Below are 17,139 nucleotides of genomic sequence, written 5' to 3' on the forward strand. Positions count from 1 at the left end.
ATATGTTGGACTGCAGTATACATACAGAGCATGGTGTAGATGGTAGCCGACTTACCGGTTGTCATTTCTGAATGTATTGATGATAGATGCAACCGTGTAGCGGCTCAGGTTGGCCTGCACTCTCTGCCCAGCCTCCCTCATACTCAATTCACGGTTATTTATTTTATTTATTATTTTACCAGGTAAGTTGACTGAGAACACATTCTCAGCAATGACCTGGGGAATAGTTACAGGGGAGAGGAGGGGGATGAATGAGCCAATTGTAAACTGGGGATTATTAGGTGACCGTGATGGTCAGATTGGGAATTTAGCCAGGACACTGGGGTTAACACCCCTACTCTTACGATAAGTGCCATGGGATCTTTAATGACCGCATAGAGTCAGGACACCCATTTAACATACCATCCAAAAGACAGCACCCTACACAGGGCAGTGTCCCTAATCACTGGCCTGAGGCATAGGGATATTTTTTAGACCAGAGGAAAGAGTGCCTCCTACTGGCCATTCAACACCACTTCCAGCAGCATCTGGTCTCCCATCCAAGGACTGACCAGGACCAACCCTGCTTAGCTTCAGAAGCAAGCCAGCAGTGGTATGCTGCTGGCTAATATGGTTGAGCACATGGGCAACCAATGTGGCCCTGATCTCACCTGAGACAACTGTCCTTCCTCATCCTCATTCTCCTCTTACTTTCACTCCTTCACCTCTAGCTCTTGCTTCACCACTGACTTCCATTTTCCTCCAAAACAGGAGAGCTCATCTGTGGCCTTTTTATAGTGCTAAAGCTCAGATTTCTCAGTGAACAATTCAGCAACTAGTGTTTATACCTGTGAGGAGTGGGTGTTGCCAATTGGTGTATAGAGCTTGGCATTGTGATTGGCGATGCTTTCCAAAGGGACTAAAGACATTTTTATTTTGAATGTTGTGTCTAATGTAGAGAACTTTGTGTAGTGTTTCACAAAAAGTGTGATGTAGAATTGAAAACTGAGTGTAAAGCAGGAATTGTGCTTGCAATTTTGCAGACTTGGTTTAGGGATTTGGTACATGAGTTTCAGGTTTCGGTGATTGTGTTTCAAGTTCCAATTTTAGTATGTAAACAATTGGGAAAAACAAATATTTGCATGGAACACATTGAATCCCATTCATTGACCGCATATTGGGATTTTTAAAATCAGACACCTATTCAACTTTCTATTTACAAAGACAATAAAATGCCTGCCTGAATGTAACAATCCCAAGCTATCACAAAAGACTTGACACGCATATTAAATTAAAATAACATTTAATTAAAGTTAAATCACAGCATCTGTAAATCACTATACACAGGTTAGTGAAAAAGCATGTATCATTTCCTGTTAAGGCCGTACAGTATAGCCTATGTACACTCTTGCGTTAGGAACAAAAATATACATTTAGTAGATAGACATAGATTACACCTATTATCAACACAGTCCACTCTTGCCTCCATGTGACTAGGTCATCTTATGCACTGAGCTTCTTCAGAAGGTCAAGGGCTTCTTTATGGACCTATGAAGAACAGGAAATAAACAAATTAGCTCCTATACAATCAGAGTATACTGTGATAATGGTGTGTTCACATGCTGTGGGAGTTATCTGAAGTTCTGAGTTCCGACTGGGACATTTTAATTCTCACCCTCGAAGTTGTTGTGGGAAACTCAGAACATGTTGTGACATTTCACCACTGATCTTTCAATCAAAAGATGACAACTCAGTTTGGCTATTACAAACTTGTAAATGTGGATAATGTAACTAGCATGACCATATTGTCAATGTAAATGAATTCTGGCTAACTTGATTATTAGCAAACTTAGCTTATCTATCTAGCTAAAATGTTATTTGTTTAATAATTTTTCCGACTTGAATATAATGTCAGACTTGCGACTTTTTTATTGTGAAGATTCCCACTTCTGGCGAGCACGTAAATGTCCAATTAAAATACAGGTAACAGTTATAGGGCCGGTTTCTGGACACAGGTTAAGCATAGTCCTGGACTAAAACACCCTTTCAATGGAGAATCTCCTGGTCCAGGTTAAATATGTGTCCAGGAAACCGGCCCACACAGTATTGCATTTTACCTCCTTGTCTTCCTCTGTGTGAGGGGGGTAGTCCCGTGCCTTTCTCAGCCAGAGCACAGCATTCCCATGGTCCTTCAATGACATGTAGGACTTCCCCAGCATAAGTAGATTCTTACTGTAGAAGTTTGGGTCCACTATGGAAAGATGATCAAATGAGAGATAAACGTTGACTTGTAATTGCATAAAATTTGGCTTTAGAAACACAGACGGAACAATGAGACAGATATTTCATAGAATGTATAAGTGTGAAGCTTCCGGTTGGCGTTTCCACTCACTATCAAATATGGTGATGAGACCGGCATTGGGGAAAGCGAGAGAGATTTTTGCAGATATTATGCTAATTTTCTCATCAATTAAAGATTTGATTTCAATACAGTTTTCTGTTCCCAAAACTAAAATCTCTTACGATCAGAGTGGAATAAGTTTGCTAGATTTTACCCTTTGACAAAGTTTTTAAAATTGCGTTGATTAGGAGTTCAAGGGTAAATTGGGTGATTGCACGTCATTGTAGGCGTTCCCTAACGGAAATATGCAAATACATGCTTGAACGTGCCAATAGGATCTCGCTAGCTCATGCTTTGCTCTGCCCCTCCTCCTTGCTTGTTCTGCCCACTATGACGAATTTGTTCCGATTGGAAACGACAGGCTGTGGTTAATCTTTACATTGTATTGTGTTAAAATTTAGCATTTAGAACAACGCACCTTCTTCAGCTTTCAGGAAGAACGCCAAAGCCTGAGGTGAAACAAAAATAATAGTCAAACATGATGCCTTACATTTTTCAATGATCTTGTACTGTTCATATACAAAGAACTGTGGGTAAAAAACAAGTATGACATCACGGATCTATCCCAAATTGCCCCCTATCACCTATATAGTGCACTTATTTTGACTAGTACCCATAGGTCCTGGTCAAAAGTAGTGCATACAGTGAGCTCCAAAGCTATTGGAACAGTCCAATGTTCCATCTACTGCGCAGCTCACCTCAGACTGCCGCACAGAAGAAATATGAGCCAGCACAGAGAGGCTCGAGATTGAATTTCACTCAACTCTCTCAACGTTTCACTACTGTGGCAATTGTGAACGAATCAACACAATATTAGCCACTTTCAATATAATATACCGAAACAACTATTCAGGATGTATTTTGCAAAACGAACTATGCAAGAGATTTTTACTGTAAACAGAGCGCATTGGAGTAGGATTCTATTGCATTGACAGGCACGACCTGCTGCATAACCAATCAGAGCTGCAGTAGGCCTATATGTAAATAGCCATTGCCATATATGGATATGTGCCATTCGTCGTGTGTAGATGCGCTTGTTTTGAGATCAAAGTGAACTGCATATTCTTAGCTAGTTAGTGAGTTATTAGCCCAGTTCTAGTCAACAATGGGGGAGTTGTTGCTGCCATCAAGAGCATAAAATCTGTGCATTTCTAGCCATCTTTCAAAAGCGACTCAGAAAAGCGAGTCGGGCTTTTCCATGTCTGAAAGTGTTGTATTTTGAGATGTCTTGAATAAACTAAGTAGCCAATAGGCAGAGCGTAACAATTTGTTTGATTCTCTGTAATAATGGTATGAGAATAATAAAGAATTTTATTTTGTAAAGTGGTTTCTTGCATCAAATACAACATTTCAGTCAACTTGTCTGAAGGACAAGTGAATAAACAGGTTAATGCATGTTTTTTTTCTTCTTCAGAAGTCTGATAGGATGTAGGCATTGAACACTACACATTGCCTGCTTCTGTAGGCTGAATGATAAAACAATTATTTCCATGTCAAAATGTTATGGGATGTGTTTTTCTCCATTGTTTTTGATGGTAGGCAACTGCTAGGCCTACATTATGATCAAATAGCCACAGTAGCCTACTTAGCCACTGTTAAAACAAACTTAAAGTGGGTACAGCCTCAGTGTTCACAGTAAACCCGCGCTGAAAGTCACACAGAATTTTCATACTGCTCAAGTTTGCACTCATTGACAGTGACACATTTTCCGCAATGACATGTCACTGTGCCAATACTTTGGAGCTCACTGTATATAGAGGATAGGGTGCCATTTAGGATGTAGCACACCTCTTCGTATGTAGCAGTGGGAGGAGAGGCGAAGATCATGGCTGCCACTTTACGTTGATACCACGCCAACTCAGCGAAGGCAAAACACCTAAATGAGAAAACAGGCGGTGTCACTAACCCATCATTTTGAGATTGTTTTAGACAGGAAACGTGTAATTAAGTATTGGGAGACTGACATCAAGAGGGGTACTGAAGGTACAGCACAGACAGTTTACCAAGCTGGGCCTCGAACCCCTGAAAACCTTGTTGCCATGTGTGGTCTGGAATCGGGAGCTTAGACCACTACCCCAGACTCCGGCAAAACAGGTTGTGTATCTTTAGACACGCAACAAAAACTTGCCTAAGAAGTAACAGTTCATTTTTATATACACTATCGTTCAAAAGTTTGAGGTCACTTAGAAATGTTTTTGAAAGACCATTTTTTTTGTCCATTAAAATAACAAATTGATCAGAAATACAGTGTATACATTGTTAATGTTGTAGCTGAAAACAGCAAATTTGTTATGGAATATCTACATAGGCGTACAGAGGCCCATTATCAGCAACCATCACTCCTGTGTTCCAAGTTTATCATTTTAAAAGGCTAATTGATCATTAGAAAAACTTTTTGAAATTATGTTAGCACAGCTGAAAACACCAGTCTCAACCTCAACAGTGAAGAGATGCCTACGGGATGCTGGCCATCTAGGCAGAGTTGCAAAGAAAAAGTCTTATCTCAGACTGGCCAATAAAAATAAAAGATTAAGACGGGCAAAAGAACATAGACACTGGACAGAGGAACTCTGCGTAGAAGGCCAGCATCCCGGAGTCGCCACTTCCCTGTTGAGGTTGAGACTGGTGTTTTGCGGGTACTATTTAATGAAGCTGTCATTTGAGGACTTGTGAGGCGTCTGTTTCTCAAACTAGACACTCTAATGTATTTGTCATCTTGCTCAGTTGTACATTGGGGCCTCCCACTCCTCTTTCTATTATGGTTAGGGCCAGTTTGCGCTGTTCTGTGAAGGAAGTAGTACACAGCATTGTATGAGATCTTCAGTTTCTTGGCAATTTCTCGCATGGAATGGCCTTAATTTCTCAGAACAAGAATAGACTGATGAGTTTTAGAAGAAAGGTCTTTGTTTCCGGCCATTTTGAGCCTGTAATCGAACCCACAAATGCTGATGCTCTAGATACTCAACTAGTCAAAAGGAGGACAGTTTTATTGCTTCTTTAAATCAGTACAACAGTTTCCTGCTGTGTTAACATAATTGTAAAAGGGTTTTCTAATGATGAACTAGCCTTTTAAAAGCATAAACTTGGATTAGCTGACACAACGTGCCACTGTATCACAGGAGTGATGGTTGCTGATAATGGGCCTATATACACCTATGTAGATATTCCATTAAATAAAATATCTGTCGTTTCCAGCTACAATATTCAATTACAACATTAACAATGTCTACACTGTATTTCTGATCCATTTTATGTTATTTTAATGTACAAAAAATATGTTTTTTTTTCAAAACAAGGACATTTCTAAGTGACCCCAAACTTTTGATCGGTAGTGTACATAATTTCCATAATAAATAACCTTCACTGAGTATTCCAAACATTAGGAACACTTTCCTAATATAGATCCCCTTTTGCCCTCATACCAACTTCAATTCATTGGGGCATGGACTCTACAAGGTGTCAAAATTGTTCCACAGGGATGCTGGCCAATGCTGACTCCAATGCTTCCCACAGTTGTGTCAAGTTGGCTGGATCATTCTTGATACACACGGGAAACTGTTGAGCGTGAACCCAATTCTTGACACAAACCGGCACTTACTACCATAACCGTTCAAAGGCACTTACATTTGTCTTGCCCATTCACCCTCTGAATGGCACACACACACAAATCCATGTCTCAAGGCTTAAAAATCTTTCTTTAACCTGTCTCCTCCCCCACATCTACACTGATTGAAGTGGATTTAACAAGTGACATCAGTAAGGGATCATAGCTATCACCTGGATTCACCTGGTCAGTCTGTCATGGAAAGTGTATAACTCACCAATAACCCAAGATATGGATAGATGTGGCATCTTTAGGATTTAGCTCGATAGCCCTCTATGGAAGATACATTTTGTTTTAGAATGCTGCCAATATTTAAATGAATAATCATATGATATGACATACTGTAAATTATTTAAAAAAACACTTACCTGTAAATGTTCTTTAATGATGTAAGAATTTCCTATTTTTACTTTGACCCCCTCGTAATCGCCTATGTCACTGAGGCACACTGCATACCACTAACCAAGAGAGAGACGAGAGATATAGAAATTAGAATACCCACATAAATACTGCAGGGGCCGACCAGGATGCCTGAACCATGACCAAGATCGTCATCCATATTCTCACATATATTTGCTTATGATTTGTATTAGCATTAATATGATTAGCCTACTTAATTGCTTGAGCAACTTAAACGGTCCGAAGTATTTTATAGATCTCCAATTGTATTCCATTTTCAGAGGATTCTAGGTCTCAAAAACAGAGAATCCTACCTTGCACTTGGTTAACTGCTGAATTTTCCTCTTTGTGCCAGTAAACATGACAAAGTAGCAAATGTTTCACTGTTCAATTGAAAGTTGTATCAGTTTCCTATGAACCAACGTCTGTACTGATGCATGTATACATAATTCAGAATTACTATATAATCTTGAGACACAGAAGAATAATTAAGATTTTTTGCCAGCAGCCCATGAAGACATTTAGCCATGACCTTTTCACTGTGCTATTGGCCTTGGCTTTTTTAGCCTCTGTGCTATTAGGGATTGAATTGTCAATTGTCCTTTCACCAAAGCTCTATTAGAATGTTTACCTCAACCGGACTTGTAGCAACTTGTCCACTTGGTCGATAGCAGCAAACCAGGCGTTAACGGATTAATCTTATTATAGTAGACCCAACATTATGCAGGCAAATGAACCTGATCAAAACCATGATTTAGCTTAGTTTCACAGCAGTAATAGTGTAGTAGGTTCTCTTCAGAGATTCAATGAGAAGAAACCATAGGCTTTATTACTTTGTGTGCTGCGAAGCAGGCCTCATTTTTCTCCAGGGCCTTCTTGGCGTATTCAAATGCCTCAAAGGTCAGCCTCTTCTTCTCGTCAGCAGCAATGTGAGCGAGGAGGGAGAGGTCACGAGATGCCCGCGCCAGCCTCCACAGGAACTCTGCATCATCACTGGACACACAAATATTGTATTTCCAAAAATGTCATTGCTGAATGGTCAGTAAAATATAGTGGGACAGAAAGAGAAAGAACATTTTAACAGTATTTGGAGGGCATTCAGTGTTGTTTTAAGGCTTAAGTCATCAAGTTCTCTCACGTCACCCCGCTCCTCCGTTCTCTCCACTGGCTTCCAGTTGAAGCTCGCATCCGCTACAAGACCATGGTGCTTGCCTACGGAGCTGTGAGGGGAACGGCACTTCAGTACCTCCAGGCTCTGATCAGGCCCTACACCCAAACAAGGGCACTGCGTTCATCCACCTCTGGCCTGCTCGCCTCCCTACCACTGAGGAAGTACAGCTCCCGCTCAGCCCAGTCAAAACTGTTCGCTGCTCTGGCCCCCCAATGGTGGAACAAACTCCCTCACGACGCCAGGACAGCGGAGTCAATCACCACCTTCCGGAAACACCTGAAACCCCACCTCTTTAAGGAATACCTAGGATAGGATAAGTAATCCCTCTCCCCCCCCCTTTAAGATCTAGATGCACTATTGTAAAGTGACTGTTCCACTCGATGTCATAAGGTGAATGCACCAATTTGTAAGTCGCTCTGGATAAGAGCGTCTGCTAAATGACTTAAATGTAAATGTAAATGTAATCTGACCTTGATTGCTGAGTTCCTGAACGGTACTGTAGCTTTGTCACAGATTTTTACTCGTTAGTACAAAGACCTCAAACTGATGCCTAAACAGTGAGACAACCTGACTTGCAAAATCGTTCTGGATCCCAACCAAACCCAATCAATACATACTACCATTCTGTTTTTGCAATTGTCACTGTCTGTCTGTCTTATACACATGCAATGGACAACACATGCCGTAACATGTTTATGAAATACAGTAGGTCTACCTGTCCTTATACTGTAGCAGAAGCTGGTAGAGTTTCTCTGTCTCCCCACAGCTGTACAGGTAGTCTGCTTGTTCCACAGCCTCCTCAGCTAGAATACAAAATAGAGATTGCAAAATAGAGGTGCCATTAGATAGAGAATCTGGATAGGAAAAAGGCCCAAATCATACATTTGCATGTTTAATCAGGATTTTTTCTGTCTGATTCAATAGCTGTATCCCTTTCAAATTATGTTGATATTACATATAATTAAAACCATTCTGAATTACTAATTTCCAGGTGGTGTGTACCTTTTTCCAGAGCATGGACCACAGTTGCACTCTGCACCCTCCTGTAGGCTTCCACGCCTAGATAAGATAGTACTGGTAAGGTGAGCAAGAATGCAGTTCTTCCACCCTGCACCAGAGAACGGAACAGACAGAGGTAGTTGAGTTGAAGACATAAAACACTTGTCAGTCACAGCCTGATAAAACCAGATATGACTAAAGACTGCTTCACAAGACGTTATATGCTCAGTAGATAGACCAAGCCTATATCAAAAATTCCATCACAGTTACCTCTCTGGCTAGTCTATATTAGACCCCCTGCCCGCCCCCCCCCCCCCCCCTTTCACTACTTGTGAGGAATCCACATGATGTTTTTCATACTGGCTCAGGTCCCTCTGACAGAAAGTAGCCCTAACGAAAGTACCCGAGTCACAACAAATGCAGAGCGACAATTCTGAGGGAGAATTTCAATTGCATACTCCTCGCCTCCTTCTCAAAACCCATTGGAGAAGGTTAGAGGTGCAGGACCTCTGGCTTTCTCATCCAATGAGTTTTGAGAAGGAGGTGTGGAGAGAGGACACGGGGATGATATTAACTGAGATTCTCCCCCTAATCAAGGCAGTAGGCCCCTTGGCCTATTTATTCAAGACACACTGTTGTTGTTTGTCTTGGAACCTGTCCAGGCTTTGCAGGGGAGAAAATCTATTGTATTCAAGTAATATCAAATGAACACAACAACAATAATGACGATAACAACATATCAAATATTGTCAAATGTAATTTATATTGTCATGTTCATTCTCTATCATGTGCATCCTATTATCCTTTCAATAGTGATACTGAACAAATGTTAAACAATGTGCAGAGGCAATCACATCACATAAGAATACCCTACCTACTGTACTGTGTAGCCCTACTGACCTTTCACCTACATCCATTCAGATCAGGATAGTGTATCTAGTTACTGTATGTTTTACATAGATACTTTCAACAAATAGCCTACCACTCTGGTTCTATTCTACCAGGCGCATGTAACACTTTCACACCAGCAATAGGAGAAACTGGGCAGATGACGTAAATGGAGGTTTATTTACGTTAATAGTTGAGGTATTGCTCCTGAAAGTAGTCAAGTATTGTCGATGATATCCTCTGATCTTGACGGCTTTACAAGCAGGTGCCGATAGCACAGTCCGGGCAGCAAATCGCATGAAAGTTGCTCCTGCCATCCTTCTCCCTAATGAAGTCAAGAGCTGAATGATCACTTCTAAGTCTGAGCCGAACAGCCTGGACTTTGAAAGGTAAGAATACGATACAAACGCGGGTCATTCAAGATCGCAATTAGCGAAAACGTTGAGAAACAACACGAACTTCAAATCAGGTTGTTGTAAAGATTGATCGGGCATTTTTACAATTCAACTTGTTTTTCCCACAGTATTTTTTCCGGTATCAAGTGTTCAACTTCGAAACCATTGCATTGGTGGGTATGCTTTGTGGTTAGAGCGTTAGACTAGCAACCATAAGGTTGCAAGATCGAATCCCAAGCTGACAAGGTAGAAATCTGTCGTTCTGCCCCTGAACAAGGCAGTTCCGAGGATGTCATTGAAAATAAGAATTTGTTCTTAACTGACTTGCCTAGTTAAATAAAGGTAAAATAAAATGTTTTTCAAAACGGTTTTTTAATGGCTATCTTAAATGTATCCTGGCAAAATACGTCCTCTGGTTATGGTGTCGACTAGAAACAATAAGCTACTTCATAGGTTCCGTAGTCAGAACGGAAATCAACAGAATATATAATAATAATAATATATGCCATTTAGCAGACGCTTTTATCCAAAGCGACTTACAGTCGTGTGTGCATACATTCTACGTATGGGTGGTCCCGGGAATCGAACCCACTACCCTGGCGTTACAAGCGCCATGCTCTACCAACCGTAAAGGCTTTGCGACAAAAAAAACAAGGATTCTAATTGGAAACATTCAGTGGTCCCTCTCCATTTTGGTCTCGACACTACGCAAAGTATGTATCTGGGACACACCCAAGGCGGGGTTTGGGCCGGAGGGTCCATTCGACACTGAACAGTTGTGGAACAGCTCTTGATCCGAGTAGCACACAGATTACTTCAGGGACTCAGAGTATTGTAAAGTAAACTAATTTAGGTAAGAATATAGTTAATAAGTAATACCGTGCATGGCTTGTTTATGTTTAGCTATTGATGTAAAATTGTTTAACGCGTTGTGTTTCAGGAGCTAATAGAAACCGCTAACGTTAGCTTGCTAGAGAAACAGCAAGCTAGCCAGCTGTCAGTTAACGTTACATGTCAAACCAAAACCAGGATAGAAAGACCGCCACAACTGTTTTCGTTATTATGTCATAGCTAATACTGATATATAGCTAGTTATGTTAATAAATTAGCTAGCTAACAAGTAGCCTAACTCTGCTCCCACGCCCCATCTACAGTATGATTCATTTGTGCTACGTTCAAAACCAAGTGGGAAGGTGATAATTACTATTAGTTAAGTCGTAAATACTAGTTGGATGTGCTTCGAATGCGTTGAGAAACGCTAATTAGCTAATGGTAATTCATAAACTAAAGGTACAGCTATCATGCTTGTAAAATTAGGGTTCAAAAATCATTAGTATTTATTTTCATAAATTATGTTCTGTTATATTTTGACTCCTGAAAGAAAATGCTGTAATTGAGGTCATTTTTTAAGTCTGTGATGCCAGAGGTCAGCATGTGGGAGAAGTCAGAGCTCAGGGACGATAAACGATTTTCTTTCTACACTGAACAAAAATATAAACGCAACATGTAAAGTGTTGATTTCACGAGCTGAAATAAAATATCCCCGAAATGTTCCATACGCACAACATTTTTTTAAATCTCAAATGTTGTGCAGAAATTTGTTTACATCCCTGTTCGTGAGCATTTCTCCTTTGCAAATAATCGATCCACCAGACAGGTGGTATATCAAGAACCTGATTAAATGGCATGATCATTATTTGACTCCCTAGTGGCACAGCGGTCTAAGGCACTGCAGTCCCTGGCTCGAATCCAGGCTGCATCACAGCCGGCCATGATTCGAAGTGCCATGGAGCGGCGCACAATTAGCCCAGCATTGTCCGGGGTAGGCCATCATTGTAAATCTAAATTTGTCCTTAACTGACTTGCCTAGTGAAATAAAATAAAACAGGTGCACCTTGTGCTGGGGACAATAAAAGGCCACTCTAAAATGTGCAGTTTTGTCACACAACACAATGCCACAGATATCTCAAGTTTTGAGGGAGTGTGCAATTGGCAAGCTGACTGCAGGAATGTCCACCGGCGCTGTTGCCAGAGAATTGAATGTTAATTTCTCTACCATAAGTTGCCTCCAACATTATTTTAGAGAATTTGGCAGTATATCCAACTGGCCTCACACCTGCAGACCACGCCAACCTAGGACCTCCATATCCAGCTTCTTCACCTGCGGGATAGTCTGAGGGGGTATTTCTGTCTAATGAAGCCATTTTGTGGGGAAATCGCTCCACTATTTCCAGGTTGCTAAAACAGTTTGCCTAATTTCAGTTTGTGACAAAACAAGCAATGCATAGTGTAGAGAATCATTGTAAGTCGCTCTGGATAAGAGCGTCTGCTAAATGACTTAAATGTAAATGTACCATCTAAACTGCTGTGAAATATATTTTCAATGACCAAAAATATTTTATCTTCAGCTGTTTGAATCTGGTGTACGAAAGTAAAAGACAAACGAAACTTAAGAATGGGAAGCATAGAAATAGCAGACACAGAACAGCTCTACCTCTTCTTCAACTTGCTTTCAATGAGATAGACAGATCTATAACTCACATTTGGCTCAAAAAGTTACATATTGCAGCTTTAACTCAGCTGTATTTATATAATATTTGTAATTTTTAAAAATAAAATAATAATAGCTAATGTTTCCTACTGTAGTGCGTCAACAGTCAGAACAATAGTGACGTTAGACATTTAGCTTAGCTGTTCACACCCTTGCTACTCAGGTTTATTGCCTTGCCTCACAGTTAATGTTGGTAAAGTATCTGTAATAAAAGCAAACTTACACCAAACCTAGTTAGAAAAAACACATCTTTGGATGCTTGTATGTACAGTAGCTCACAGATTGTTTAATTTTGCTTAGGGACATTATCTGTCTCTCCTCTGTTACAGGCAGGTCCAATGGCGACACAGTGTGTGACAAAGGTGGAGCTGACTGTCTCCTGTGAGAATCTTCTGGACAAGGACATTGGCTCCAAGTCTGACCCACTGTGTGTTCTTCTCATGAACACTACTGGGTCACAGTGGTACGAGGTCAGTCACAGATTCTTGTTTGCCCAAGAAACACTGTGACATTGTTAAAATGTTAACTAGGCAAAAAAACAAATTCTCCCCAAAGCCATCATCATGCATAATTAATTCGCTTGAATCAGTATTCCACTTGACTGTTTAGAAAAGCATCTCAGCGTTGTAGAATGGCTAAAGCGAGCATTAACTATTTCCAGGAAGAATCTGAAATGTTGGTCCAATTCAGTATAACTTGATGTTGTTGATTAGTTTCATGAGGGTGTGAGAATGTGTATGTTTTGATTACTAACTGGCTGAATTTTTTGTGTTCGTAGGTGGGCCGCACAGAGAAGGTACAGAATTGCCTTGCGCCAAAGTTTGCCAAGAAGTTCATCGTCGATTACTACTTTGAAATAGTGCAAAAGCTGAAGTTTGTAATTTACGACATCGACAATAAAACTGTTGACCTAAGTGATGATGATTTCCTGGGAGAGCTGGAGTGTACCTTGGGTCAGGTGAGGTCTTTTTCTTTCCCCTCCTCACTTAATAAAGCCCGAGAAGCCGGTGTTTTGGAGGATATATTGGCACGGATGTTGTTAGGCCAAACACCGACTTCGAGGGCATCACTTTTCATATAACAGGTTACCAACATATTCAAATATTGATTGATATATTTTAGTTAAACTTTATTTTGATGAATTTATTCATACTATTTCATTCTTCCACGAGATATAGTCCTGACACAAATCTAGGGTTGCTACCCAAGCTGGCTGGTCGTTTGTTCTATCGGTTCGGTTGCCCGAGACGTGACCCAGTCATTAAGTCTTTTTTAGTTCTGCATCTATGGAACCACCCAGTTGTTCGTTCTAGATGTTATATTGCCATACTGGCTGGCAATATCCCTTGCTTGCTAGCTAGCCAACTACGGCTAACTTAGTCACGTAAAACAGTGCAGCTAGAATAACAGCAAAGTATTTGCATTTGTTTAAGCTGTTTTCTACAGACATTTATTTGTAAGTCTGTAGAAATGATGCTGCTTCATGATTTTGACTGGCTGAGAAGCTGCCTGTCTGTCTCGTCGTTTTATATAAATCTCCACTATTGAAAATCAATTGCTAGTCTAAAAGAAATGGCAGATAATGTCTAGATGCTTTTTACAGTGGAAATCAAGTTAATCAATTGTCTGGCTGGGCTAATGAGACAGTGAATTGCGCAGTGAGATGGAACAGGGTAAATAGGCATTTCAACATCATAGCTTTAGCCGGTGGTAACTTGTGGAATAGACACCGGCTGGATTGCGGTTTTAACCAATCAGCGTCCAGGATTAGACCGACCCATTGTATAAATATTGAAAGACGTTGCAGTCGTCTGTTTTGGTGAATCCGGTCAGCATCCCACTGTCACTCACGTAGAGAGTTAGCATCATGCACAGTGCATACAAACCCCTATGTAGACGTGCAGTGGCTGTGCAATCTGTGACTTGACACTAAAGGTTTCTTTTAACTGTTTGTTCAGGCGGCTGAACAAACAGTCTGTATGGACTTTGTCTGTCTCAAGAGCACCGGTGTCAATGTAGGCAATAAGGCCTGAGGTGGTGTGGTATTCACCCCCCCCTATTTTTTCAGAGTAAAACATATTTCAAAACTTGTATCCTGTATATTCTCTACTTTACGTGCAGATAACTGGCTACAGGTGAGGTTAGATCAACATGAGATAAAGCTGTATCAATGTCTGCATGATCACGTAATGATCACCGTATTCTACATAACAGAACCGAATATAATAGCGTAGTAGTATAACGTTACTATAAGATGAAAACACCACCACATTCTTCTCAACATCGCGTGCCACTAGGCAAAATGCACAGGTAGGCTATGCTAATGCTACAGTTTAACACCATCTGCACTAAAATTAGCTCACTGTACATCATTCAAAACAACACTGTAGGCTACTACGACAACACTTTAACTCAAGATCAAAGTGCATATCCCCATGAAACTGATTTGAGATCAAATGGCTGATTTACTATGGGTAAAACTCATTCCCAATTGAATGCGGTGGTGTTTGTGTCTTACAGTAATGTTATACTATGCTATTATATTTGGTTCTGTTCTGTAGAATACTGTGATCATTATGTGAGATTTTGCAGACATTGATTCAGCTTGATTTAACTTTATTAATAAAACAACCACCATTCGCCTGAGTAGCCTGTTCTCTGCGCATAAAGTAGAGAATAAACATCTGCAGAATCTTCGGGAAGCTCTGGATCTTTTAGTCAGCTGACTAAAGATCCCCCAACCCGAAAAAGTCAGATCCGCAGCCATGGCCTAAAAAGAATCTGGATGGAGCTAAACACAGGCAAAATCCTAGACGAATACCTGCTTCAGTCTGCTTTACACCAGACACTGGGAGAGGAATTCACCTTTCAGTCGGTCAATAAACTACAACACAATGCCAAATCTACATTGGAGTTGCTTACCAAGAAGACGGTGAATGTTTGTGAGGGGCCTTGTTAGTTTGGACTTAAATCTGCTTGAAAAGATCCCCAACACCTTGACAGATATTGGACAAATATTGCACAATCCAGGTGTGCAAAGCTCTTAAGAGACTTACCCAACATGTTTCTAATATGTATTGACTCATGGGTGAATGCTTATTTTTATTAAGATATGGTAGTGTGTTATTTTTCATTAATCTTCAAAAAAAAAGTTATGTTTTTTGTGTTGATCGCTGACAAATCATTTTCAAATCAAATCAAATTGTATTTGTCACATACACATGGTTAGCAGATGTTAGTGCGAGTGTAGCGAAATGCTTGTGCTTCTAGTTCCCACAATGCAGTAATAACCAACAAGTAATCTAGCTAACAATTCCAAAACTACTACCTTATAGACACAAGTGTAAGGGGATAAAGAATATGTACATAAAGATATATGAATGAGTGATGGTACAGAGCGGCATAGGCAAGATACAGTAGATGGTATTGAGTGCAGTATATACATATGAGATGAGATTCGGTCATTCAGTCGCATTTTAAAACCTCTTAGATGTAACAGGAACCTGCGTGGTTCTGGTACCGGTTCCGACTGAAATTTCCGCTTATAAATCGATCTATAGACACCGTAGATCAAAATGGCTTGCTTTGAGCCCTGGTTCCCGCAGACAAACTAGTATTTTTGTCTGAGCATGTGTGATGTAGGATGTGAAATCTGAAACCGCTTGAAACTGGGATGTCCCTCCTACCATTTAATTCGCTCTTCTGACTGTACATAAACTGTCTGAACCCTACATCACAGCCACTGACATGCCTGCAATCGTTACATCGTAGCGCAGCAAGAGATAGTGGTTTCACCACGGTAGGCCATTCAGAGATCGAAAATAATTAATTGATTTTGAACAAACACTTTCTGTTTGTCGTAGACGGACAATGTTGACACGAGATGAAAGGTGAGTTCCTAGCGAGTTCAGGAAGCTAAGATAGAGTTTTGTGAGGCATTCACAGCAATACGTTTTGATCAGGAGATAGCTTTAGAAAATATGCAAATGCTTTCTCTAATGCTAAACATACAAAAATGTATTTTACAGTTATAAGGAAGGTGAAATCTTAGTTAGTCATTTTATAATTTGATTATGCTATATTTAGAAAGCATATGCAATTTCAAGCCTTATTCATAGTTATTGTTGAATGGGAAATAATCATAAAATAGTAAAAATTATAAAATATGAATATGTACTTGAGCTTCTCCTCAAAAGTGATTACACCTTAGCAATTTATAACTAGTTTTACCAGGAAGGTGATATTTTGACCTTTTGAGTATGCAGCATTAATAGTTATAGTTTATGGCCCTCGTGATAAATAATTACTTTTATGGATTGCGTAGATATAATGTTTGATTATATTTAGTTACATTTTAGTGATTAATCCCACTTTGTAACAATGAAATTTGAAGGAGGGTGAATACTTATGATAGTCACAGTACACGATGCAAGGCAGAGCGCCTGGATACAGCCTTCAGCCATGGTACATTGGCCACAAACCCAACATAAATAGAACTGTAAACAAGTATTTCTTCATCATAAATCTGGTACATTGTCTTATATACACACAGCTGAATGCTGTTTCAACCAATCAGCATCCAGAATTCAAACTACCTGGTTTGTAATAGATTTTATAAACCGGGTACCAGTTTATAATAGAGGTAAGACACTTCAGGGGTTTGTGGTATATTGCCAATATAGCATTGCTAAGGGCTGTATCCAGGCACTCCGCTTAGAGTCGCACATAAGAACAGCCCTTAGCCGTGGTATA

The 17,139-nt window shown here is 40.2% G+C and overlaps 2 protein-coding genes across 6 annotated transcripts in view; one reads left to right on the forward strand and one right to left on the reverse strand.

The window, feature by feature from the left end:
- Nucleotides 1-1,265: 1,265 nt before the first annotated feature.
- On the reverse strand, nucleotides 1,266-10,136 carry rmdn1 (regulator of microtubule dynamics 1). The gene is made up of 10 exons (XM_046292438.1): nucleotides 9,627-10,136; nucleotides 8,557-8,662; nucleotides 8,270-8,357; nucleotides 7,217-7,376; nucleotides 6,353-6,442; nucleotides 6,202-6,257; nucleotides 4,169-4,256; nucleotides 2,799-2,829; nucleotides 2,097-2,230; nucleotides 1,266-1,527 (listed from the first exon to the last, which is right to left on the reverse strand). Exons 1-10 carry the CDS (start codon nucleotides 9,756-9,758, stop codon nucleotides 1,483-1,485), a joined length of 930 nt encoding a protein of 309 aa, XP_046148394.1. The 5' UTR covers nucleotides 9,759-10,136; the 3' UTR covers nucleotides 1,266-1,482.
- The window catches only part of cpne3 (copine III), a 35,403-nt gene continuing 27,822 nt past the window's right edge, over nucleotides 9,559-17,139 (forward strand). For 3 of the 5 annotated variants that reach the window (XR_006830760.1, XM_046292434.1, XM_046292436.1), the window contains exons 1-3: nucleotides 10,556-10,689; nucleotides 12,717-12,857; nucleotides 13,166-13,345. Coding sequence is in view for 4 of the 5 variants with exons in the window: in XM_046292434.1 (XP_046148390.1) it covers nucleotides 12,726-12,857; nucleotides 13,166-13,345 (312 nt within the window). In the remaining variant the exon portion in view is untranslated. Of the gene's footprint in view, nucleotides 9,831-10,555; nucleotides 10,690-12,716; nucleotides 12,858-13,165; nucleotides 13,346-17,139 lie in introns of those variants that run through there. The other 2 variants (XM_046292435.1, XM_046292437.1) reach the window with 2 other exon arrangements.

The sequence above is a fragment of the Oncorhynchus gorbuscha genome, linkage group LG12 (genome assembly GCF_021184085.1).
Source record: "Oncorhynchus gorbuscha isolate QuinsamMale2020 ecotype Even-year linkage group LG12, OgorEven_v1.0, whole genome shotgun sequence".
In the NCBI taxonomy this organism is placed as follows: domain Eukaryota; kingdom Metazoa; phylum Chordata; class Actinopteri; order Salmoniformes; family Salmonidae; genus Oncorhynchus; species Oncorhynchus gorbuscha.